Source organism: Colletotrichum karsti (assembly GCF_011947395.1).
Source record: "Colletotrichum karsti strain CkLH20 chromosome Unknown Scaffold10, whole genome shotgun sequence".
In the NCBI taxonomy this organism is placed as follows: Eukaryota; Fungi; Ascomycota; class Sordariomycetes; order Glomerellales; family Glomerellaceae; genus Colletotrichum; species Colletotrichum karsti.
The window spans coordinates 173,444-197,711 of NW_024065910.1; the positions used below are offsets into that span (position 1 = coordinate 173,444).

General features: G+C 55.5%; 8 protein-coding genes across 8 annotated transcripts; 5 read left to right on the forward strand and 3 right to left on the reverse strand.

The window, feature by feature from the left end:
* Window positions 1-353: 353 nt before the first annotated feature.
* Window positions 354-1,252, forward strand: CkaCkLH20_03919 (uncharacterized protein; the record flags this gene model as incomplete). Its single annotated transcript, XM_038886638.1, has 3 exons — window positions 354-512; window positions 576-1,037; window positions 1,103-1,252. 3 exons carry the CDS (start codon window positions 354-356, stop codon window positions 1,250-1,252), a joined length of 771 nt encoding a protein of 256 aa, XP_038747888.1.
* A 121-nt stretch (window positions 1,253-1,373) lies between these two features.
* On the reverse strand, window positions 1,374-1,976 carry CkaCkLH20_03920 (putative GNAT family N-acetyltransferase; the record flags this gene model as incomplete). Its single annotated transcript, XM_038886639.1, has 1 exon — window positions 1,374-1,976. The coding sequence occupies one exon, from the start codon at window positions 1,974-1,976 to the stop codon at window positions 1,374-1,376; it is 603 nt and encodes a 200-aa protein (XP_038747889.1).
* A 1,775-nt stretch (window positions 1,977-3,751) lies between these two features.
* CkaCkLH20_03921 (glycosyl hydrolase family 2) lies at window positions 3,752-6,466 on the forward strand (the record flags this gene model as incomplete). The annotated part of the gene is made up of 1 exon (XM_038886640.1): window positions 3,752-6,466. One exon carries the CDS (start codon window positions 3,752-3,754, stop codon window positions 6,464-6,466), a length of 2,715 nt encoding a protein of 904 aa, XP_038747890.1.
* A 759-nt stretch (window positions 6,467-7,225) lies between these two features.
* CkaCkLH20_03922 (uncharacterized protein) lies at window positions 7,226-8,495 on the forward strand (the record flags this gene model as incomplete). Its single annotated transcript, XM_038886641.1, has 3 exons — window positions 7,226-7,321; window positions 7,376-7,497; window positions 7,556-8,495. 3 exons carry the CDS (start codon window positions 7,226-7,228, stop codon window positions 8,493-8,495), a joined length of 1,158 nt encoding a protein of 385 aa, XP_038747891.1.
* Window positions 8,496-11,646: 3,151 nt separating this feature from the next.
* Window positions 11,647-13,017, reverse strand: CkaCkLH20_03923 (dockerin type 1; the record flags this gene model as incomplete). The annotated part of the gene is made up of 1 exon (XM_038886642.1): window positions 11,647-13,017. The coding sequence occupies one exon, from the start codon at window positions 13,015-13,017 to the stop codon at window positions 11,647-11,649; it is 1,371 nt and encodes a 456-aa protein (XP_038747892.1).
* A 2,492-nt stretch (window positions 13,018-15,509) lies between these two features.
* CkaCkLH20_03924 (uncharacterized protein) lies at window positions 15,510-17,030 on the forward strand (the record flags this gene model as incomplete). Its single annotated transcript, XM_038886643.1, has 1 exon — window positions 15,510-17,030. The coding sequence occupies one exon, from the start codon at window positions 15,510-15,512 to the stop codon at window positions 17,028-17,030; it is 1,521 nt and encodes a 506-aa protein (XP_038747893.1).
* Window positions 17,031-17,221: 191 nt separating this feature from the next.
* Window positions 17,222-20,146, reverse strand: CkaCkLH20_03925 (FAD dependent oxidoreductase; the record flags this gene model as incomplete). The annotated part of the gene is made up of 4 exons (XM_038886644.1): window positions 17,222-18,160; window positions 18,219-18,404; window positions 19,088-19,226; window positions 19,284-20,146. The coding sequence occupies 4 exons, from the start codon at window positions 20,144-20,146 to the stop codon at window positions 17,222-17,224; spliced, it is 2,127 nt and encodes a 708-aa protein (XP_038747894.1).
* A 1,476-nt stretch (window positions 20,147-21,622) lies between these two features.
* On the forward strand, window positions 21,623-23,002 carry CkaCkLH20_03926 (putative secretory lipase; the record flags this gene model as incomplete). Its single annotated transcript, XM_038886645.1, has 1 exon — window positions 21,623-23,002. One exon carries the CDS (start codon window positions 21,623-21,625, stop codon window positions 23,000-23,002), a length of 1,380 nt encoding a protein of 459 aa, XP_038747895.1.
* Window positions 23,003-24,268: the final 1,266 nt, after the last annotated feature.

A 24,268-nucleotide genomic window follows, 5' to 3' on the forward strand; every position in this document is an offset into this window, starting at 1 on the left:
TTGTCAAAAGCGCCCTGTACGCGCCCTGAATTGACAAGTTTATTAGAGACATGACTCTGTCTGTCCGGACCGCTGAACGGGGCCGATTGCCGATGAATCGACTCGAAATCCTTCCAACATCTGTTAGTGAAGCCATAGTGTTTACCAGCTTTTCACTAACAGTTCACCACTTGGTCTTGTGGGTCGTCACTGCGACGAATGTTGAGTCACTGCATCATTGACACTCTCATACAAAACCCATCTCGACTTGGTTTCTAAGAATACCGTTCCGAAGATTTTGAAGTCAATTCCTCATCTGAACTTCCATATCATAAATCGTCAAATCTGGAGTACTCCCAAACACAGTCAGCGCAATGTCAAGATCAAAGGTCCAGCTGGTCCCCTTCGACCCTGAATCGCCAGACCACGCCGACAGGATGCTGCAACAGAGGATTGAATGCGGCTGGCATTTCGACAAAGTCCACGCGTGGAAGGAAGACCAGCGATCCGGACTCAAATGCATCTACTGGATCGTGAGTCTCTCACCTCTTGTTCTTCGCATCTTCTCTCAGGGCTTCTAGCTCACAACCACACAGTCAATCCACCCATCAGACCCCGACGCAGAGTCCAAACTCTCCAAACACACAACTCTCTTCCCCAAGGTTCGTCACCCCCATCCCCCCATCCTCACCGGCACTCAAATGATCTCTCAGGAAAAAGAACCCCTAAAAGACACGGCGTCCTCGATCCGCTCGACCCCGCGAACCCCGACCGAAACCGCCTTCATCCCCGTCGGCCACATCTCTCTCGACGTCGACAACCCCGCCGCCACACGCCTCGCCCTGCCCATCCCCGCGGAAAACCTCTACTGGATCAAGAGCCTGTACGTCTCCTACGCGCTGCAGAGCTCCGGCATCGGGCGCGCCGCGATGGACGAGGTCGAGGCCATGGCCACCCGCGAGCCGCTCCGCGCGAGGGTGCTCATGCTAGATACCGTGTGCAAGGAGGACCAGCATCGGGAGGAGATGGTGGCCCAGGTGCAGGGACGTCCTCCGGCGGTGAGATGATGCCTCTTTTGTTCTGGATTGAGTGGTGTGAAGATGACTAACGTTGATGGTTGCAGATGTCGACCGAGGAGTGGTATGCTAGGAGGGGGTATGAGGTTATTTGGAAGGAGTTGAACTTTTACCCTGATTTCGACAAGGACGGGAAGCCGCTGGGACGAAGCACGGTTTTCATGCGGAGGGATTTAGTCCAGTTTCCTGAGAGATGATGTAGTAGCCCGGGTGAGATTTCACCACACTCATCATCTCATTCACATGTCTAAGCAGCTCTGAAATAACATAAATATCTATGAAATACAACACGCACCTACGCTACTACGCATTGTGCCGCTACGGCTCAGGCTCAACCCAATCCACCTGCCCCTTCCACTTCATCTGCATAACCGCAATCGTACCCTCCCCCTTCCTCTCATTCATCAGCTCCATCCTCATCAACTTCTCATAAAACGGGACCGACTTATCCCAGCTGCTCGTGAGCAGCATGCTCCGCCTCAGGTGCTCCATCCCCTCGAGGACCTCCTGCACCCGACCGACCAGCCACGTCCCCAGGCCCTTCCCCGTCGTCGACGGATGCACCCAGACGTCCGTGATGAAGGCGAACGTGATAAAGTCCGTGATGACGCGGGCGAAGCCGATCAATTTCGGCAGTGACGAGTTTTCATCGGTCGTGGTTGAGGATGAGGAAGAGTTTTGTCGGAGGAGGTCCTCGGCGGCCTCGAGGGTGTGATTTTTGAGGTCGTAGAGACCGAAACAGAGGGAATTCTGGAGGGTTTCTTCCATGAGAGATGGAGGGAGGGATTTAGCCCAGTAGAATTCGGGGGAGGCGAAGGCTGCGTTCAGGTCGTGGAGTGGGATGAGGGATATGTCGGTTGAGATTAGGTAGGAGTCGCGAGTCCATTTTTTGTTGCGTAGTTGCGAGGCGGTTGAAGCCATGATGGGCTGAAGCTTCAGACAGCAGCTGAGTGAGATGATGCGTGAGATGATGTATGGCCAGGAAGTCTAATTGAAACCGAGGAATGTACACACCTTGAAGGGTTGAATCCCAACTTTGGCGGTTTGTTCATGAATAGAATGTCTTTGAACTGGTTATAAATGTGATACCCGACGATGCTCCAACCTGTGACTCAGCTCTCAAATGTTTGACTCAATCGACGCGAGACCGACTATTCGCATAGCTGCTGTTTGAGCGGGTCACGGATTCTTTAACGACACTCACCCGAACAGCTGATTGGTTACGCGCCTGTACCGGCGTTTGACGCCAAAGTTAAAGGGCGTATCTGGCGTAATTCTACAGAGATTAAAACTTGGCGTTGTAGAGCTGGCCAATGTGATGAGTCGCACGTGCTCTTACACCATTCATATACGGGTACATTATCTGTTGAATGATGAGTGACACTCACAAGCCGTCGTTTAGAGCCATCTTCTCCTAGTGGCCTGTCTTATTCGATTCATATGGGAAGTGGTCGTGCGGGTTTTAGTGAGAGCCGGCTCACTCGGCCGAATGCCGTCTCGTCTCCATCCCCATACCTCCATCTCACGATCATCTGGAAAAGCTTGTCGGTTTGTTGTTTCAGATCTATATCTAGTTGTTAGCCCCTCTGTAGGTAAGTGGGTGGATCAACGAGGCCTATAATGTTTAGCTATTTACTTGTCACCAGCCCTTCCACTTGAGATGTATGCACTGTCAGGATCGTCTTCAGGCTTTTTTGATGATTTGCGATATCGGCTTCCATACGTGAGATCACTGTCGTGTTGAATCTTATTGGTCAATGGCTGATGTTGCTAACCTAGAGATTGATGGAAGCTCCATCCTGTGAACCGATCTATCATATCCTTGGGAGGAAATGATCATTGCCGGATAACAACACTCGGAGTCCGCTTCACGGCGCACTCTAACTTGATGGGCATCCCACGTGGTGGCGGGGATAAATGCGGCTTATCCGCCCGGTGCTGGCCGCAATCTTGTTAAGCAACCTTGTCATTCTTGGGTTGACGATGACCGCTCCAGTTGAATATCATTGGACCTGCATGTCCAGAAATCGTGGTTCGCGCTCCTGACCTCAGTGCCCTGTCCTGCATACTCATTGATCTCTTAAGAAGAGCCTCGAAGTCTCACCTCAGGGTCTCTCTCACGGCATCCCAGAGCTACTTTCTCAAAATGAAGAGCGCAGGCAATCTTGCCCGGACTCTTTTCAGTACATCACGTCACAAACTTACCGTCCGTGATGTGGAAAGTCAATCCCGGCTTCTCCAACTCGTCCGAACTGTTTCTGTCAAAACCTCCACCAGAGATCATCCAACCCCAAGAACACCGCCCCTTGGCGAGAACAGGCGGCCCAATGGTACACTCGATCACGATATTCAGGCTAAATGCATCGTGGACATGCCGTCGATTTACGGGACCGATCCTTGTACCGTCGCAGCTGGCGTGCGGAGAAACGCGGGGTGCGGAGGGCCTGGAGGCTTTTCACCCGAGATTACCCCATCAACAATTTCGCTCCAAAGCCGAGGAGAGCTGCGAGCTACCCGATGCGTCTTTGATGCTTTCTTCTGGACTGCTCCGATGCTACGACGACGCTCGAAATTATGTCAATCATGGTTCCCGGTGGGATGATGGATCCATCCAGCATGGCGAGGCGATGTATAAGAGTCCGCCTTAGGGCGCGCCTCTCATCAACAGCTAGCCAACGACAGCGTCGGCATCCAAAATGTCTTCACGGCCACCATCTCAAGGCCGCGCCTACGGGCTTCTTCTTCTGAGCCTCGTACTCCTGCTCGTCTCCCGCCCTGCAGCGGCGTACAGCATCAGACGCCAGGACAACACCACCATCCAAGCCGGCCGCGAGCGTGTGAGCATCAACAAGGGCTGGCGCTTCTGGCGCTCCGAGTTCAACCCGGACGGCATCATCTACGACCACCGCCCCGATCTCGAGAACCTCACCGACGTCTTCGTCCTGAAGCCCTGGATCCTCCTCTCGGCCAACGACTTCATCAGCGACCCCGCCAAGCGCCACGAGCGTCCCAGCGGCGAGCCCACGCGCAATGTGTCGTACGCGTCCGAGGGCTTCGACGACGCGGCTTGGGAGACGGTGAACCTGCCCCATGACTGGGCTATCAAGAGCCCTTTCTACACTGAAGAGGATCCCATTATCGGTGGAGGAATGGGTCGTTTGCCGGTGCACGGCGTCGGGTGGTATCGTCGGAGTTTGACGGTGAACCCGGAGGATGAGGGCAAGTCTATCTACCTCGATGTCGACGGCGCCATGTCCTATGCTATGGTGTGGCTCAACGGGTATCTGATCGGAGGATGGCCGTATCCGTATAACTCCTTCCGCCTCGATCTCACCGCACACCTCAAGCCCGGCGAGGACAATCTACTTGCTATTCGTCTCGACAACCCGCCTGACTCGGCGCGCTGGTACCCTGGCGGCGGCATCTACCGCAACATCTGGCTGACCAAGGTCAGCCCGGTTGCTGTCGGTCAATGGGGCACATACATCGTCTCCAAGGACGTCTCTGCCGAATCCGCGACGCTCGACCTTGTCGTTGAAGTCGAGAACAAGGGTGACTCCGACCAAGAGGTAGAGGTCTCAACCGACGTTTACACTCTCGACTCCAAGACCGGCGAGGCTGGCGAGAAGGTCTCTTCGTTCCCTGCCTCATCGGTCTCTGTTCCGGGAGGCAGCAAGGAATCAGTCACGGCCTCGTCCACCGTCTCGAACCCTCAACTCTGGGGCCCGCCACCAACCCAACAACCGCACCGCTACGTCGCCATCACAACCATCTCCATCAACGGCAACGTCGTCGATACCTACTCGACCCGCTTCGGCATCCGCTCCGTAACCTACGACCCCAACGAAGGCCTCCTCGTCAACGGCGAACACATCCGCATCCAGGGCGTCAACCAGCACCACGACCTCGGCGCCCTCGGCGCGGCCTTCAACACCCGCGCCGCGGAGCGCCAGCTCGAGGTCCTCGCCGAGCTCGGCTGCAACGCCGTCCGCATGTCCCACAACCCGCCCGCGACCGAGCTCCTCGAGCTGACGGACCGCATGGGCTTCGTCGTCATGGACGAGGTCTTCGACTCGTGGTACCGCAACAAGACGGACAACGACTTCCACCTCATCTTCCCCGAGTGGCACGAGCCCGACCTTCGCTCCTTCATGCGCCGCGACCGGAACCACCCCTCCGTCGTCATGTGGAGCTTCGGCAACGAGGTCTCGGAGCAGCAGATCGGCGACCCGGGCACCGTCCCGGCCCTCGAGCTCCACGCCGTGGTCCGCGAGGAGGACCCCACCCGCCCCTCGACCGCCTCCATGAACTACGCCAAGCCCAACATGTCCTTCCCGACCGCCATGGACGTCCTCAGCCTGAACTACCAGGGCGAGGGCATCCGCGACACCCCCAACTACTCCAACCTGCCCGGCATCAAGACGCACCCGCTCTACGCCGACTTCCACGCCGCCTTCCCGGACAAGATGATCCTCTCGAGCGAGACGGCCTCGGCCCTCAGCACGCGCGGGTCCTACATCTTCCCGGTCGCCGAGGACTCGGGCGCGCCGGTGAACGACACGTCCGGGGGTAACTCGACGACGATGCGCGTGAGCGGGTACGAGCTCTACTCGGCCAACTTCGGCGCGTCGCCCGACAAGGTGTTCGCGGCGCAGGACAGGCACCCCTTCGTGGCGGGCGAGTTCGTCTGGACGGGCTGGGACTACCTGGGGGAGCCGACGCCGTACTACTCGGCGCGCAGCTCCTACTCGGGCATCGTCGACCTCGCGGGGTTCAAGAAGGACCGCTTCTTCCTGTACCAGGCGCGCTGGCGGCCGGAGCTGAGGGGCGCGCACGTGCTGCCGCACTGGAACTGGCCGGACCGCGTCGGGGAGGCGACGCCGGTGCACGTCTTCACGGCGGCGGACGAGGCGGAGCTGTTCCTGAACGGGGCGTCGCAGGGCCGCAAGACGCGGGCCGAGTACGCGTATCGTTTCCGATGGGACGAGGTCGCGTACGAGCCTGGCGAGTTGAAGGTCGTCACGTACAAGGACGGGGCGGAGTGGGCGACGGAGGTGGTCAGGACGGTGGGCGAGGCGACGCAGTTGAAGGCCACGGCCGACCGGACGACGATCGCGGCCGACGGGAGCGATCTTTCGTTCGTGACGGTGGAAGTGCTGGATGGGAACGGGGACTTTGTGAGGTTTGCGGAGGACGAGATCACGTTCAGTATCAGCGGCCCTGGAGAGATTGTTGCGACGGATAACGGCGACCCGGCGGATTTGGTCGCGTTCCCGTCGCTCAAGAGGAAGGCTTTCAGTGGTCTGGCTCTGGCGATTGTGAAGTTTGAGGAGGGTGCTACTGGCGAGATCACCATTACCGCATCTGGCGAGGCCCTCACGGATGCTGTGGTTACCATCAAGAGCCAGTAACCAAGTTTAGAGGATGGATTAAACTTTAGTTCGATAATACTTTCATTTCTGAGTGAGGTACGAAGAGTCGGTCAAAGTGAAAGTGAAAGATGGCGGTGAGATGAGAGTGAGATGGACTAGCGATTGACAAGTGACAGCGACGCGATCTCCAGCTCCCCAATTACGAAAAGAAGAGAACGCCGATGTTGAAGGTGTTCAGATGGAACTGTCAACTCAGACAGACATCCTGGGTGTTCTGCCATGGAACAATCAGATGAACCATTCAACACGAGTCAACAACCAACCCAAGCTCAACGGGGTTCCATCAATTGCTGAAGCGCCAGGAGCAATCCGTTCGACACAAGCAACGGCGCCGTCTCCGAACTTGTCCTCACAGCCGCCAGCCGATTCCCTCGTACTCATCGGACTAATCCACACCGGCTCCAGATTTGAAAGAAACGGCGCGATGACACCGTCCCAAAGAAACTGGGAAAGAAGACCGCCAAAGTGCCTGAAAATAGCACGACCCGAAGCCCGTATTATGCACAAGCCAGCTAGCTGCCCCATTCAGCAAAATACGGGTTGGCCGGGACTCACATCCCAGCAGTCGAGATTGCCTCGCCCCACCGGCCCTCCCTTTTACGAGGCGGAGATGATCGCCATAATGCGGGAGGAGAGGAGGGGCAGGTCTGTTCTTAAAGTGTCTTTTCGCCCCGGGCCGCTGCGAGATTTTGGTCGGGGGATCATCCGGCTCAAGTTGGTTCTCAAGGGATTTTCAAGATGTCGTCTGTCACTCGTTTCTTCTCGGCGGCAGCCGTTGCGTCGGTTGCGACGGCGGCTGTGCTTGACTTGCCGATTATTGTGGACAATGGCTACGTGAGTTGAAGGGTGAATGCTGGGGAGTGAGAGTCGTCACTGACTGTGAGACAGAAAACCGTCGAGTTCAATATTGGCACGCCCGCCAAGACCTACCGTCTTCTTTTCGATACCGGTAGCGCCTCGTCTTGGGCCGTCGATAGTACTTGCAAGACCGATTGTGCCAACGTGAGCGGGTGCGTCTCATTCCATCTCCATCAACGGTGTCAACCCCGACCAACTGATGATGATTAGATACGACCGTGTGGGCTACGACGTCAACAACTCCACCACCGGCCACCTCACCGGCAACTTCGCCGACATCCCCTACCTCGGAGGCCGCGTCGCCGGCCCCGCCGTGGACGAAGTCTGGTCGGCCGCCGGGCTCACCTGGAACCAGACCTTCATCGCGGCGAACGAGTCCAACTGGGCCGCCCTCGCCGCCGACGGCTTCATGGGCCTCGCCTTCAGCTCCATCATCGACGGCGGCGCCAACACGGTCGTGGAGACGCTCATGGCCGAGAACAACCTCGACGCCGCCAAGTTCGGCATCTACTACGGCACCGAGTTCACCAACACGAGCGGCAAGCCCGGCGACGGCGTGCTCACCCTCGGCGGCTCGCGCGAGGCCGACCACGTCGACGGCGAGCTCACCACGATACCCATCACGCGGGTCAACGGCGGCTACGACGTGTGGCGCTCGACCATGCTCAAGGTCAACGGCACCCGCACGGCGGCCGACGGCAGCGTCGTCGAGGCGGAGACGGACTTCGACATCGGCAACGTCGTGTTCGACACGGGCGCGGGCTCGATCACGCTGCCCGAGGAGCAGAACCTCAAGGTGTACGAGAGCATCGGGATGAACTACACGGCGATCCTCAACGGCGAGCACATCCCGCTCTGCAGCGAGTTCAACTCGTCGTGGGGTTTCAAGTTCAGCTTCGGCGACTACCGCGACCCGCAGGTCGTGGAGATCAGGGGCGACCAGCTGAAGAGGCCCGGGTTCGCCAACCGCGAGGACGGGTGCTGGCCGCCGTTCGAGGGCGGGGAGACGAGGGGGTTCACGCTGATCGGCACGCCGTTCCTGCGCAACTTTTATACGGTGTGGGATTTCGGGGCCGCGGCGAACGAGACGGACATCTCGCGCTTCGATCCGAAGTTGTCGTTTGGAAAGCTCAAGGCTAAGACGAACTGAGAGTAAGATCTGCAGGTTATCACGGCGGTCGGGTCAGAGAACCGGGAATCTGGTTGATGACTTTCTCTGCCGCTCAATAATACAACGCAACAATAAGCAAAAACCTGGAACCTCTTCAATTATTGGTGACGACAATCATGATTGACGAGATCTTGGATCGCACGTGGTGAGGAGCCATCCAACGCCTGGCTGGACCCCCGTGCATCGATCGGGCTCGTTTATTTGAGTTTAAATGTGACGTTTCTCACTTGCAGAAGTTGGATGGATGGCAGACCGGGATTGGTCTTGATGGGGTTTGGCAGATCGGTCCAAGCTAAAGAAATGAGAGAAAAGAATGCAGGGAAATGCCTTCGAAGCGAAAAGAATGAGGTGCGCTGGGATGTTTTGGAGGTGCAAGAATGACGTTATCGGTGACGTCTTGGCCGCGGCTTCATTGGCTGCTCGTCAACACTTGGGACGCACTCGCCACGCACCAGCGAAGCAGAGCTGAGAGGCGGACTGGAAAGGTGTGGCTGGAAAGGCCTGGAACACGGGGAAAGAGATGCAGAAAACGCTCAGTCACTCGTCACTGCTCTGTGAGATGTGTGTGTGATGTGGTGTGGTTGAGATGATGAAGCGTGCTTGCGGGATATTCTTTCGTGTTTTTGGTCGCGGAGCAGCTTGATCTTTCAAACACCAACCAACTGCTTACACGATCCTCATACCTAAGAACACCCTAGAATACTCCTCTTTCCCGCCAAATAATACCGAGATATCCACCTGTTCTTTTACTTATCCTGTAGAGATCCAGCTCGTCATCCGTCAAAATGTCACGGACCTTGCTTCTGTGCTTCATCCACGGCTTCAAGGTGAGCGACCCCTGCCCATCCTGGCATCTCGAGCCAGATATGACATGTCTGACGCGTAATAGGGCAACGATGATACCTTCCGTGATTTTCCAGATGTAAGTGAGAACTTCGCCAAGGGGTCCCGTGGGCAGCCGCTCACGTTCATGCAGGACCTCAAACGGACAGTCACCAAGCAACTGCCGGACCACAAGGTCAAGTCCATCGTCTACCCAAAGTACGAGACCAAAGGAGAGCTGGCAGAGGCCACTGAGGCGTTCTTGTCATGGTAAGAACCGCAAGTCATCGCATCAAAGCACACCTAGACTGACCCGGCACCCAGGCTGAAGGAGCAAGTGATGGAAGTAAGAAAGGCGACCGTCGAGAAGCCATGGCCCCCGAAGGATAGGCAGATCGGGGTCATCCTCGTCGCTCACTCTATGGGGCAAGTCAAGCTCACCGGTATTCCCACACACTCACGCTAATAAGATGCAGAGGATTCGTCGCCGCCGACGCCCTCTTCCTCGCCATCAATGAGCGGGCGCAGTCCAACCCGTCGGAAGATGACCCAATCTTCCCTCCGATCCAGGGAATCCTCACCTTCGACACGCCATACAACGGCCTCGCCCGCTCCATGTTCGTCTACGGCGCATTCTCCAACTACCAGAAAGTCAGCAGCGTCTTCAACGTCATGACGGCCCTCTCGGCCGCCGCACCAGCAAGCCTCGCACGCCTCGGGACCAGACGCGCCGCGACCTCCGCCGTCGCTTCCACATCCCGCAACCCGGGCTGGAAGACCTGGCAGCTCGTCGCCGTCCGCACCGGCACGGTCGGCGCCATCGCGGCCGGCGGTGTCGCCGCCTACGTCAACCGCGAAGCCATCATGAAGGGGCTGAAGAACCTCAACAAAGAGTCCGTCAAGGAGGGGTACCGCCAGAGCATGGATGCCCTCGGCCAGGGCCTCGCCTACATCAACCGCGGCAACGTCGGCCACTCGTTCGCATGGCTTTCGGACCACTTCACATTCGTCGGCGCCCTCCTGAAGCAGAAGGAACTCAACCGACGCCTCGAGCGCATGGGTGCTTTGAAAGGCGTGGGAATCCACGACTTTTACGTGTCGCTGGGTGAGAACGGGTACTGGCAGGGAGGCTACTTCGTTCCCGAGCGGACATTCTGTGCCGTACCGGAGGAAAGCCACACAGCGTACCCTCTGTTCTCCCGTCAAGTCCTGCGGAAGGTCGACGACGAGGTCCAGGCGCACATGAGCCTCTTCGACCCAGAGACGCACGAGGGATACGAGAGAATGACGGAGAAGGCCGCAGACCTAGTCATGGAGTGGTTCAAGAGCGAAGAGCGAGTCGTGGATGACCCCAAGTTTCGCGAGCCGCCGCCCGAAGAGGCCCAGGAAGACCACGAAGTTGAAGAAACTCTCGAAAAGGCGAAGTCGAATGAAGAACTCGAGAAGTCCGACGACAAGCTCGACGAGAAGGTCGCGTCCAAGTCCACAGACGAACTTCCAGACGAGTCTCCGATCGACATCGCAGCAGCCGCGTCTCTCGTTCCCCTCCCCGAGGACGGCGAAGGTGAGCTTGTCGGTGATGCGAGCACTGAGAACGTCGATAGCGAGCAGAAGCGGACTTACATGCAGCATCTCTTCTCAGTCGCCCAGCAAACAGGCACTGGCGTCAAGGGGTGGTGGCCTAGCAAGATGCCCAACATGCCGAGTATGCCAAATATGCCCAACATGCCGTCTATGCCTAGAGTTCCGGCGTCGGTGTCATCTCTTGGCCAGGTCTCGATGCCGAGCGTCAACATCTTCAGAAAGGGCACACCCTCTCAGGCGAAGGAGGGAGCAGAAAAGAAAGACGAAGGAGAGAAAGCTGGCGAAGCTGAGGCGTCAAAAGAAACGGAAAAGACGACTGAAACTGAGAAGTCTGGCAACGACAGCGGGGTTGAGTTTGAGGCGGAGCCAAAAGAAGTTGGTGCCACCGCTGAAAAGAAGGACTGAGATGCATCAACATTGGCTGGAGGAAACAGTGTTATGAAACAAGGTTGACAATGGACCGTATGGATGGAGGGGAAGACCACGATTCCCCAGATACGTCATGAGATAGTTAGTAAGTAAAGTCAACTTCGGTATGCCTACTATTCGGCACATGGTAACATAATTGGCACAAACACCTGGAAGTGGCATGCTCACTTAAGAGGCTCTCGTGTGATTGTAGATGATATGGACAATTCGGTTGAAGGAGCAAGTATGTACGACGAAAGACAATATGGACATGAAAAGTAAAAGAATCTCACCCCAAGAAAGCAATCCCCGAGACTCAAGCAGTTGCACCAGTCAAGGTGAACGAGTAGTCCACACCCGTGTTAGTATCCGACCCCAAAGAAAAGGGGTCATACAAGATCAGGTTCGCAGGCGTGTTCGCAACAACAAGACTCGCCTCCTCCCCGCCCGCAACGCTCACGCTCCCCTGCCCGTTCGCAAGCTCGACGTACCGCACCGCGTTGCTCCCCGTGTTCCTCACAACTAGGTGCGAAGTGAGCTGCCCGCTCGTCGTGATCTTCACAGTCACCGTGCCGGACGGGTTCTTCAGCGGGATGATGTTGGCCCCCATGTACCGCGGCCGGCGCGCCGACTTGACGCGGTAGCTCCCGCTTCCGGCCGAGTCGACGTTGGCGTAGTTGATGCGGCTCCTCTGGCTGAGGAACACGTTCTGCGCCTGCCGGTGCCCGATGTCGACGTACGCCATCCGCGCCCAGTACTTGCCCACGACCTTGGCCACCGTCGCGCCCGTCGAGATGCGCTGCAGGGTGTGCAGCGGCGTCTCGTTGGAGTTGGTCGCGTACCGGACCTGCAGGTTCTTGACCGCGTCGCGGCCCAGGCCGGCGAAGTTGTCCGGGTTGTTCGTCAGGAACGCCAGGAAGGGCCAAGCCTGGTAGTAGTTCCCCGTATTCACGCTCCCGTCGACGATGACCTGGAAGGAGTCCCCGATGACCTTGACGACGTCGATCTCGCTCGTCTCGGGCGTCGCCTGGCCGTTGGCGCTCCGCGCGTTGGCGCACAGCGGGGACGTCAGGTACGTGTCGGCGACCCAGTTCGCGAGCGTCTCCCACCAGGCCCCCGTGCGGCCCTGGTTCACCCACGTCTTCTGGTGGTAGTGGATGCCGTGGCCGAACTCGTGGACCGTCACGCCGGGGACGGTGAGATAGGCGTTCTGGACCTCGAGCCACGCCATCCCGGCCGCGCCGTCGGAGTGCATCACGCCCGCGGCGCCGGGGAGGCTGGCGACGCTGTAGACGTTGACCTTCTGCCAGGGCCCGTCGTCGTCCGTGTTGTCGTTGTAGGAGAGGCCGGTGGAGCGCCAGCCGAGGGTGTCGACGAAGCAGGAGTAGACGCCCTCGAGCATGGACAGGGCGCGGGAGGCGGCGTTGAGGTCGGCGGCGTAGACGCGGAAGTGGGCCGAGTCGCGGTAGGAGGAGCCGCCGGGGCCGATGTTGGGGTTGGCGGTGAAGGAGGCTGGAGGGGCGCGGGCGGCGAGGGTGCGTGTGGCCGAGCGGTCTGTGATGACGAGGGAGGGGTTGAGGGTTGTGTTGATGTCGACGCCGCGGCAGACTGGTTGGGATGGGGTTGGGAAGGCGTGGGCTCCCTGGAGGAGGAAGACCGCCAGGCCGAGGGAGGTGAGTTTGGTCATGATGGCGGGAGAGAATGAGGGACAGAGGGTGAAGGGGTTGGTGTCTCGGAGGGGTGTTTGGCGCACATTCACGGGTTTGGCTGTGACAGGTGAAGAGATCATGAGATTTATATGCCTGAAATCATTGCCTAAACTCCTGAATCATCATATCCAAGTACCATCAGAAACCATGTCTCTAAACAACAATATTACGTGATTTAGCCAGCCATTTCGCATCACTTCTCAAATCACAGTTCGTCTTAAATGAAAACACGGCAACGAGTGGAATCACTGGTGGAATTCTTCATGGCACAGGGGACTTTGACAACCCTTACCGATATCACGACTCAGATAATGGGTGGAAGCCGGGGGTCCTTGAAAGTGAAGGTGGTTGTCAGCACCTTACAGGAGGATCGTTCTTCCTCGGGTTCCGATAGGAACGCTCTCGTGATAACATTTCCATGATTGTCAATTTCAGACATCTTTCCCGGGAAGCCCTCCGTTTGCTCATCGATAACCGGACATGAGGCCGACGACCATCGTCGATGAATCTGCGTGAACTATCATGGTGAGCCATCCTGCTCTATATCGAGGAGGATGAGATTCCGTCCGGTCGAAGGCACGATGCCATCCCTGAAACGTCGCTTACAAGTTCGCGAGAGCGAACGGTTGAATGATCTGCCCACAATGGAACTAATCGAGGAACGTCATTGAATTGCTTCTCGTCCATGGATCATCACACGCCAGTCGACTGCTTATCCCTGTCCGTTGAGCTTACCGATACCCCGGCTCATCCTCAATGTTCGGGGATTTAGTGCTCTCCTGTAAGGCATAGATTGCCCAGAATAACCTTAACTCGTTTAAACCCACAGCGACTGGGATGCCCGCGGTCGAGAACGGCCGGCGGGATGATCATGTGCTCTGATGCAAACACTACCAAGACCGCACGTCGAGCCCGCTTCAGTGAGAGCAAATGATTGAACAACATACCGTGTTGGATGGTGAATCTAAAAAATGAGCTTTTTCACTACATCAACGAGGTTTGAGTCGAAAGACGTCACTCGATATCAATGGGATCGTGCCTATGCCATCAATGTTGCCAAAATCAGCTTTGAAAGGAAAGTAACACTGGAAACATCCCACTCATCACCACGAACACAACTGCCCTTCCTTGGCTTTTGATAATTGTCATTTGCGCTCCAATCAAGTCCCCAGGGCTTTGGTGAAGCATATTCCCGTTGTTCTGGTTTAGGCATGGTGACTCGGTAATTGCTGATGACACCTTCCCCCTTGGCGAGACTTGGCTCTTGGCGGGACCCCTTCATATCACCGAAAAAGAAGAACGCAGCTTAATCCTCCGCGAGGGGCAATCGGGATCCAGTCCGAACTTGCATGAAGCATGCGGCGATTTTCTCCGGTCTTTCCACACATGTTCTAGGCCTGGTTTGGTTGAGATGGACGTACATTTGGTCTAATGCAGAGGCGTCTGTCTCGCCCTTGTGAATGGCGAGCGATGCAATTGGGACAGGTAATGAAGAATTTCAAGTTGCAACATCCCTCTCAAGTAGTCTCCCGCTTTTGAAATTGCGAGCAGATGGTGGGAAACATTTGATTAGAGTTATCTTTGCCCAGTCCTGAGTTGCCGGAGATGCCGGCCGCTCTGTGGGGCCGACTCGGCGAAGTGGGCCCCGGCACATCGCAGGGTGCAGGCAGATATGCCGCAGTGAAGTAGTCTGCCATAAATCCATTGATTTAAGGATGATATGTGCGTTGAAATCGATGTCACAATTTAACAATCTTACCTACCTCCGCGTTTAGCCCAATCGACCCGATGTACCGGCAGCGCCGGTAGCTTGCCTTCATGTAAGGTAGGTGGTGTGACTGCGCCGCAGACGTGATTCGGGATGCTATCCGAAGTTGCATTGCCCCGGTACCTGTCGCCGCTGCAATACTCGTATTGTCCTACTCTTTTCCATTAGCGAGGAAGCTTGGCCGGGACATATCGAAATTTCCATTGGCGGCGTTTCTTTTCAATGTTAAATGTCAGGAGCACCCCAATTTATAATACCCCGCGTGTTCCACCGGTGCTTTCAAAAGCCACCAAACGTCGAAGCTTGACGGAGATCCCACTTCCGCCATGGTTTAGCTGATTTGGAGCTCCTCGGTATGATGTTTCTTTCTATGGTGTCGCCTTTCACTCCCCGCCATTCGACACACATTGCGCCTGTAGGTGCTTGCTTGCAACCGCATCGCTGAAGTCGGACAATCATTTGGCATATTTGAGAGTTGGCATGCATGATATCCTTGCCTTCCCTTACCTATCATTGCAGCATGCAGCTTAAGGCGGGTTACCATGCTCGCTGGACTTGCTGCTGCGGACCTATGTCATACACAGCGTGTACAAGTCTATATAGCTTGATGTTCTGTCTGTGATTCTCTCATGAAGATCATCTATGATTCGCGATCGATAACATTACTTTGCTCTTCTGCCAGTTGCGAGCGCAATAGCCAAGATGATGACGTCGCTTGCCTCCGTCTTTGGCCTGCTCTTGCAGAGTCTTTTAGTCGCAACACAGACCACAATCACCTCCACGGGGAACCCGATCATCGCCGATGGATCATACTACTCGGCTGACCCGGCCCCCTTGGTGGTGAACAACACCGTCTACATCCTCTCCGGTCGAGATGCAGCCCCAGCAAACCAGAACAACTTCGTCATTAACGAGTGGCAGATGCTGAGCAGCAGCGACCCTCGTCCCTCCGGTGCTCAATGGCAGTTCCGCCCCAACATCGCTCGGCCCGAGTCCATCTTTTCCTGGGCCGCCGCTGGAACTGCATATGCTGCACAGATTGTTCAAGGGCCCAACGGGAGATTCTACCTCTACGCTCCCGTCACCCAACGATCTACTTCGAGCCCTGATCGCTTCGCCATTGGCGTCGCAGTCTCGAGCAATCCATGGGGTCCCTTCACAGATGCTCATCCAAGCGGTCCTATTGTCTCGCAGACAGTCCCTCAGGCCAACAACATCCAGAACATCGATCCCACGGTGCTACTGGATGACACTGGACGAGTCTATCTGTACTGGGGCACTTTTGGCGCTCTTCGCGGCATTGAACTCGCGACTGATATGGTGACTACCATCGGATCAGCTGTATCCGTCAATAGTCTGACGGGCTTCTTTGAGGCACCCTGGCTTTTGAAGCGTCGGGGAACCTACTACATGTTATACGCAGCCAATAATGCCGGCCCCAACTCGCCATGCACGCCAACCTCCTACCACGCTTGCATTGCCTACGGCACCGCTTCATCGCCCCTGGGCCCATGGACGTTCCGCGGTGTCATGCTGGACATCGTCTCGTCGACAACATCGCACCCCGGAGCCTTCGAGTTGAATGGCCAGTGGTATCTCGTCTACCACACGAGAGATGCAACCGGCGGCGGTCACTTCCGTCGCAGTGTTGCCCTGGATTACATGACGTGGGATGATAACCAATCACCCCCTCGAATCAACAAGGTCGTTCAAACGCGACGAGCTCAACTCGCACCTCCCGCAACCCGGAACATCGCTCCACGCGCCGTGGCGAGCTCGGTCAACCAGACTCCGATCCAGTACTGGACGAAATCTCTCAACGACGGATGGATCCCCAGCAACCCTCTTCCTCCGGACTATTGGAGCTCGTACAACGGCAACGCGTCGCCTCAGACCAATACTCTCGTTTTGACTTGGAGCTCGTCGGTCACCTTGAACGGCGCGAGGATGGTCTTCTTCGCGGACCAGCCTGCGGGATCGAATATCGGTGTGCCGCCTCCAGCGAGCTGGCGGCTGGAGTACTTGAACAGCAACAATGCGTGGACTGCTGTTAGTGCGAGCACTGGATACCCTACGGCGGTCACTGACAACCCGTCAATTGTCAACTTTGCCCAGGTCACGACTACATCGCTCCGCGCGATCCTCACGGCTTCCGGAGGGAATGGGCAGTTTGGAGGTGTCGGTGTGAAGGAGTTCGAGGCTCTTGCCCCGAACCCTCAATGAATGACGAGGAACGATTAGAAGACCAGCGAGTAGCATTCAGGACTACTGAGATACAAAAGACAACCTGGGTCTTCCTAATCTCGTTGGTATTTACCTACTTACAAAGTGAATCATCATGCCGCTGCCTGCAAGTTGACATTGACAAGCCTTGACTACGCCGATTTATGTGCAAAGCTCATGCACAGTCCTCGTTACCCAAATATCTTCTTCGCATTACCTCTCCTGACAGCCTTTGCCTTCTTCGGGTCATTAAAGACCTCATCAATCTGCTTGTCGAACTGGGCAGCTCCAGCCAGTGCAGTGGCCCAAGGCGTGAAAGGCGTATCCGACCCCCAGACTAACTTCTCATAGCTCACCCATCGCATGAGTGCCGGGATCGCCCAAGTGACCGGCCACGGCCCCGTCAGATCAAAGTAAAAGCTGCGAGCCAGAGTCTCCTTCACTCCCGCCTCCGTGACGTTGTCTTCGGGGGGGCTGTAGTTGATGAGTCGATCGATTGTAGGTATGAGACCGCCTCCAGCATGAGGTATTATCCATTTGATGTTCGGGAACCGGGTCGGCACCCGGGAATAGAACAGGTCTTGGAAGGTACGCGCTGTGTCGAAGGGAAAGTCCAAATTGGGTGCTCGTTGAAGTCTTCCGGATGCAGGTCTGTTGAGAGCCTGCCATTCTTTCGGCGTGACCTTGGAGTCGGTTCCGTTTATGTGGTACTTGAGATGGTTCGCCTCAGTACACGGCGTTGTCGGGTGCTCGAAGATGGTGACATTCAGTGCATTGAGCGCTTTGTAGACCGGATCGAGGTCGGGGTCGCCGAGATACATCCCGTAGAAATTCGACATCAGGACAATCCCATCGGGTTTGGGATCGAGCTTGGTGAAAGCATACTCAATCTCCTTCAAGGAACCTTGCACATCCGGGAGTGGAAGAGACGCGAAGAAGCCGAATTTCTTGGGATATTTCGCTTTCAGTTGCGAAGCGTACTCATTGACTCGGCGAGCCAACTTGGTCGCGTTTTCAGTCGCGACTTTTGACGGCACGGAGAGGTATACTCCCGGGCTGGAGATCGAAAGATACGACTTTGCTATGTTCGCGCGTTGCATGAACTGAAGATGCGTCTCGGGATCCCAGTCCTGTTGGCATTAGTCTCAACGGCGCGAACGACGTTCCATGTCTCGATGCATCGCGTACCGGAATTCCTGGCATGCCATCCGGGCCGGGCACGTGTCCAGCGTCTCTGAGTGCCTGGGCGTAGAAATCCGGGACATAGTGGGCATGCGTATCTATCTTGGTGGTCTGATTCGTGGCTAACACAGCCCCAGCTGCCAAAAGCAGGACACTGAAAGGGCTGAAGGTCCTCATGTTAAGCAAAGACTTCTGTTTTCCAGACTAGCGGAGATCGGTGGGAGCTTTCGTCGGCTTGGAAGTTGTATTTGTAGAGGTTTGACAGCAGCTGGCCTCCAATCTATTCGAATCTCAATGTCTCGGAGGATTTTCAAAACCTACATATACGAAAAGCAGCCCGCCGCCAGAGCCTTTAGTGTCGCCGAGGGAGGTTGCAGCGGCTGAGAGACATCGCATCGTTATGCGCCTGCTAGCCTGAAAGGGAAGTAAATCATCATCAGCGGTGAGACAATTCATCGCTGGCGTCATCACAAGGTTGGTGAGGTCTCTTACTATTAACTAGCAGCCATGCACGATCTTAGTATCTAAGCGTTATCTAGACACCGGTATCACGCATGGCTTGAACTTACCGGTTCCTTGCCGCTAAACTAGATCTCCGAAACTAAGACAAATGGGGCCAATCTTCGAACAGGAGCATTAGCAGCAACAGCAGAACTTTACCTCAACGTCATAAGGGCAATTGAGTTAGTCGCAGTAGTGTTGAGCCAGTCAAAAGACTAGTTGCGATCTTCACGGGGAAAACATTTGTACAACTCTGGGAGACATCTCAATGATTGAGAATGATTTCGTGATGTACGTTAATAAATGTAGCTGAAAGATCTCGCAGATAGTCACTCGTGGTTCTCCAGAACACTTCAGTCGAAAACCACAACTACCTTGTTCGCCTTTCCGGACTTGGCCAGCTCCAGTGCCTCTTTTGCTTGGCTGAACGGTATCTGATCGCTCACAATCTCGGCATACTTCTCCCAGTTCTCCGCCAAGTCGTCTGTAACCTCGAAAATCTCCGTTGGATATCTGTCTAAGTGTCAGCAGTAAGCCCTTCTGAAGAATCGTGGCTGAGTCTCGACATACCCCATGCAGAAGACGATATTCGGCTCCGCGATGATGATCTGTCCAAGATGCAACTCTGTCGGCTTCTTCTGAACACCGACAATTCCAAAAGTAGCGGCTCGTTTGGCCATGCCCAGAATCTGATTTGGTATCGGCGGCGCGCCGGCAGCGTCCATGAAAATATCAGTAGCCGGCCGTTTCCCGAGATTCCAGAAAGTGGTCGCTTCGCCTTGCAGCTCAATCAGCTTCGCCGCCAGATCCTCAACATTCAGCGAGTTCACCGCCGCGTCGGCGCCGAGCTTCATCGCCGTCTCCAACTTGGCGTCGACAACGTCCACCACGACAATGTGGCCCACGTCGCGCCTACGATACGCCATGATGCAGCCTAAACCGATCGGACCGGCGCCGAAAATTACGACCTTGGACCCCGGCTTCGGATCCGTGCGGTTGACCGCGTGGAGCGCCACCGCCATGGGCTCGTTCAGCGCCGCGACGTGCCAGGGGACGTGGCTGGGGATCTTCCTGAGCTGCTTCCGCGGCTCGTAGTCTCGGACGACGACGTATTCGCTGAATCCGCCCTGCGCACCGCCGGAGCCGAACATGCCGTCCGCGAAGGCAAACGTGTCTATGACCACGTGGTCGCCGACGTCGACGTCTCTTCCGGCGATGTCCTTCCCCACCGCGACGACCTCGGCTGCCGGCTCGTGACCGAGGGGATGACAATTTCGCCGCGGTGGAACGCCGCCCATTTCCTCGTAGAGAGAATCTGAGCCGCAGATGCCGCATGCTTTCATTTTGAGCAGGACGTCGTTTGGGCCGGCCTTCGGTTGTGGGATGTCTACCCAGGATATCTCGCCTGGACCGGTGACTCGGAGGGACTTCATGTTCTTGAAACAACGTTCTGACTGGAACGAAATTGAAATTGGAAGGGCTTGTAAGAATGGACTGGCAAGATATTGAATTTCGAGAGGAATGACTGAAATTTCTTTGAAAACCAAGCTGATCTCTACTTTTAGTATCTCGATTTGTGAAGTTGGCAGGTGTGGCTCAATAGGGTTCTCGGACTGATGAGAAATACGAAAGCGAGATGGCGACTCTCTGTCTCGGGACAGATAGTGTCCGAAATCTTCAAATTTGTTTGAGGCGAACGGCAACAAACAACTGTTTGATAGACAATTGTTCAAGAGCTGCAAATATTCACATCCGGCGATAAAGAGGTCTTGTAAGCATATGGGCATACAATAAATGGCAGTCAGCTCCTCACCAAACAGGCTGATGGCTGTACGACTCGACGGTGCTGTGTCAGTTGAATCCACTCTCGGCTCCTACTGATTCGACGAGAACTGTCTTGCTGATGACGTTTCGTGCAACACCAGCACCCGATGAACCCGTCCTGCATAACTCAAGACCCCGCCCCCGCGAACGCCGGCAATCCGGACTCCGCCCGGCCCCTCCCACTCCCGCTTTCTAGCCGCGGCTCTTCACGTTCAGACTCCATCTGAACCGAGAGGGTCTTAGGACTTCCCCGCACGGCAGCGACGCAAGGAAGACGACATGGAGATTTGTATTTCCATCCCGGCCTGGAATCATGCACCTCAGCTTCCAGCAGCGGAGTTCTCGGCCGCCGCTGTTGCGGCTTCGGCGGGGCACCAGCGCGCATCCGGTGGCCTGCCGCGGAAACCTGCAGCCATCCGAGAATCCCTGTCGCGGCTCGACCTACGCAATCGAGTTAGCGGATGATCATCCTGGCTTGACCCCACGAGCTTCTTCTCTTCCCCGCCCAGGTTCCTGATCGTGCACTGAGTTCGACATGAAAGTTGTGACTGTAGACCATGTCTGTTTCTCTGGTTCGTGGACCTCAAGTTGAGAGATATCAGACATTTTGGCCCTCGGATCAAGGTTAAGCTCAAAGTGACTGCAGCATCGTTGGAGAAACGTGAACAGAAACAATTCCCATTTAATAACTCCCTTTGATGTAGGGATCTCACGCCTTGAGGCCGTGGATATTCAACAGGCCGTCATACTGCGTGACTTTAAGACGCCCTGTTATGTTTCCACCTCAGATGCAACTATGTTTTCTTCCAGTGTGGATAAACATTCATGTTCTTTGTCCATAATTTGTTTCTTGGCCGATGTGATAATCATTTCGGCATAGAAATCGGCACCATCCAGTCGCATTCAGATGACTCGTTGTCATCGTGGATCAACAGTCAAAGACCATGCAACGATGGCATAGGACGTGGGCAGTCATTGTCAAGTATAAATAGGCCTCTTCCACGCTTTCAAAGTCGAAAGTCTTTCTGTCCACCACCCAAAGACATTCGTTTCCCACCTGGATTGGCCCCAGCCTTGAAACCATCATGGTTTTAATGTATCACTCCTTGGCCTTGTTGGCCAACCTCCTGTTTGCCCGATCTATCGCGGCCTCGGATTTCCGCGACAACTGCGATGCCGATTGCGAGGCCGCCATCCGCGATGCTATTGCCGTCGAGACGAGAAACTGGGTCAACGTCGACGTGACCCTCGATTCGTTCTACACGAATCCTTCCAACATGTCGGCATACTCAGTCGGCGACCTCGTCAAATGGCAGGACATGACAGGCACACAGGCCGCCAAGATCTGGACCATCCCGGCCGGAATGTCACTCTCTCGCTTCTTCTACATGAGCGAGGACATCGACGGCAAGCCAATCCCGGCAACGGCTTTCGCTCTCCTGCCATGGTCGAACCCTCAAGGCAACGACAAGCCTTTCCGTACGGTCGTCTGGGCGCATGGCACCGCCGGGTATACTCGCCAATGCGCTCCTACCAACCACAGGGCCCTCTATTACGAATGGGAAGGCCCTTTTGCGCTTGCTCAGGCAGGCTATGCCGTCATTGCCCCCGACTACGCTGGTCAAGGCAGTGATATTCCCCAGGGCTTCATGTATGAATCTGGGGCCCTTCACGCTGTCGATATCGCACACGGCCTCCAGGCTTCCCGCAAGGTTCTTGGTAATCGCCTATCCAAAGAATGGGTCGTCGTTGGTCACAGCGAAGGAGGGCTAACGGCATGGCGTACCAACGAGCGCGAGGCCAAGGACGGAAAGGCCACCGGAGGGTTCCTCGGTGCCGTGTCGGTTGCTCCGGCTCTCCGGCCCCTCAGTCTTATCCCGGAGTCCTTCCGCCGCGCCAACGGAGGCCCCGTCGGAGACGTCGTGTCCGTCTATTTTTTGCAATCCGTGTCGAGGTTGTACGAGTCTATCAAGGTCGAGGATTACGTTAGCGACATTGTCGCAAACCTGATTCCTATCTCGAATAAAGGATGTCTGCGGACCGGCGGTACTGTCTTCGGCAAGCTGACCGAGACGCAGCTGTACAAGAACACTAGTTGGTTGACGCACCCAGACCTTATCGACTGGCAGAATCGCTACAACGGAGCGGGTACGCATCCGCTCGCTGCGCCGATGCTGGTTGTGCAAGGCGTCAACGATACTCTGACGTACGCTCACACCATGGAGGAAGACTTGGACGCCACCTGCAAGACTTACCCTGAGTCCGTGACGGAGTTGCTTCTCTACCCTGAGCTGGACCACGACCCGGCTTTTCAGGCGGCACAGGTTGACTACCTGGCTTGGATTGCTGATCGCTTCAATAAGATTCCGGTGAAGACGGGATGCACCAAGAGAACCATCGAGCCGGCCGGGACGCAACATTCACTTACCCAGCAGACTTGGGAGGCTGTCATCCAGGTCGGGTAGATTCTGTGCATGGGCCATGGATCTACACGCGTTTGGATCCCGACAACAACGACCTGACCTGTCTTCACCCCCTATTGAAGACTCAGTCAAGCGGACACGCCAGATTTCAGTGGCGCAGCACAAGGACTGGAACAACTACTATTCACATGTATTATATATACAAGCACTATTAATTTTGAGAGACACTTTGCTGAAGGACCGCGCCCAAAATTTGAGAAAACATCGCATTCAACGGGGCGACAGCGATGGGGATTACCACCTATCATTCCAGTCAGCTTCGCATTGAACGAGATATGCTACACGTATGATGGCAGTACTGATACGCACAACATGAAGATGCAGTCAAAGAATAAATATTAATGCAGCATGATTTTGCATACAAACTGTTTAGGATGTCTTTCACAGCTATTATTGTTCAATAGATGCTAATGCACTGAACCATGCATGTCAAACGCACTCTAACGGCAGAACGTCAATAAGTAGCAACTTCTGGTAAAGCCGCCATCTTCAATGGAACACATGCAGGCTCGTAATTATGCATTGCTCCAGTTTCTAATGAGATCTCTATAAGAGTCCAATCCCATAAAGGCAAACTGAGACCAGTATTCGTGCTGAGACAAGTACTGAGCTCAATGGCGTTTGGGATTAAGACATGCAGTGCACCATCGGCACAGAGGCGTCGCTGTAACACTGCGCTGTCGGGATGTTGCATTCCCACGCTTTAGCTGAACCACAGCGCTGGAGCTCGCTTGTTTCTGGGGAAGTTCCACAAGCATCGCCTGATTGGCATAGGATGAATTCTTCAGAGCTGTCAAGTTTCACCTTAAAACTTGGCTGGAGAAAAATGAACGTCGATCTAGTGTCGAGAATTTCATCATAGTATGAAAGCCGCTGAAAATCATGGAAATTGTTGGTTCGAGCCGGCTACATAGCAGCAACGTCAAAATGAGTGGCTGCCATTTAGTACCTTAGGTAACTGAGTGAGCTGAGTGTGAAATGCAGGTCAAAATCCAGTGGCTCGCCCATAATATAGCACTGAGTGTCTAGATTGCGCTGCGCCAAATCCAGTTACGTTTTTCGGGAGCAAAAGGACTTTGAATTGCTGGCTTGTTACATCGAACTGACTGATGTGAATGCTGGAAAATGAATCAGTCATTATGAGGGACATCAGGGCTCAATCGTCTTGAGGACCCGAACCACCAGCACATGCGTGCCGGCAACGGCCGAAATCTCCTGACCCGGACCGGCCGAAAACACTGTTCAGTC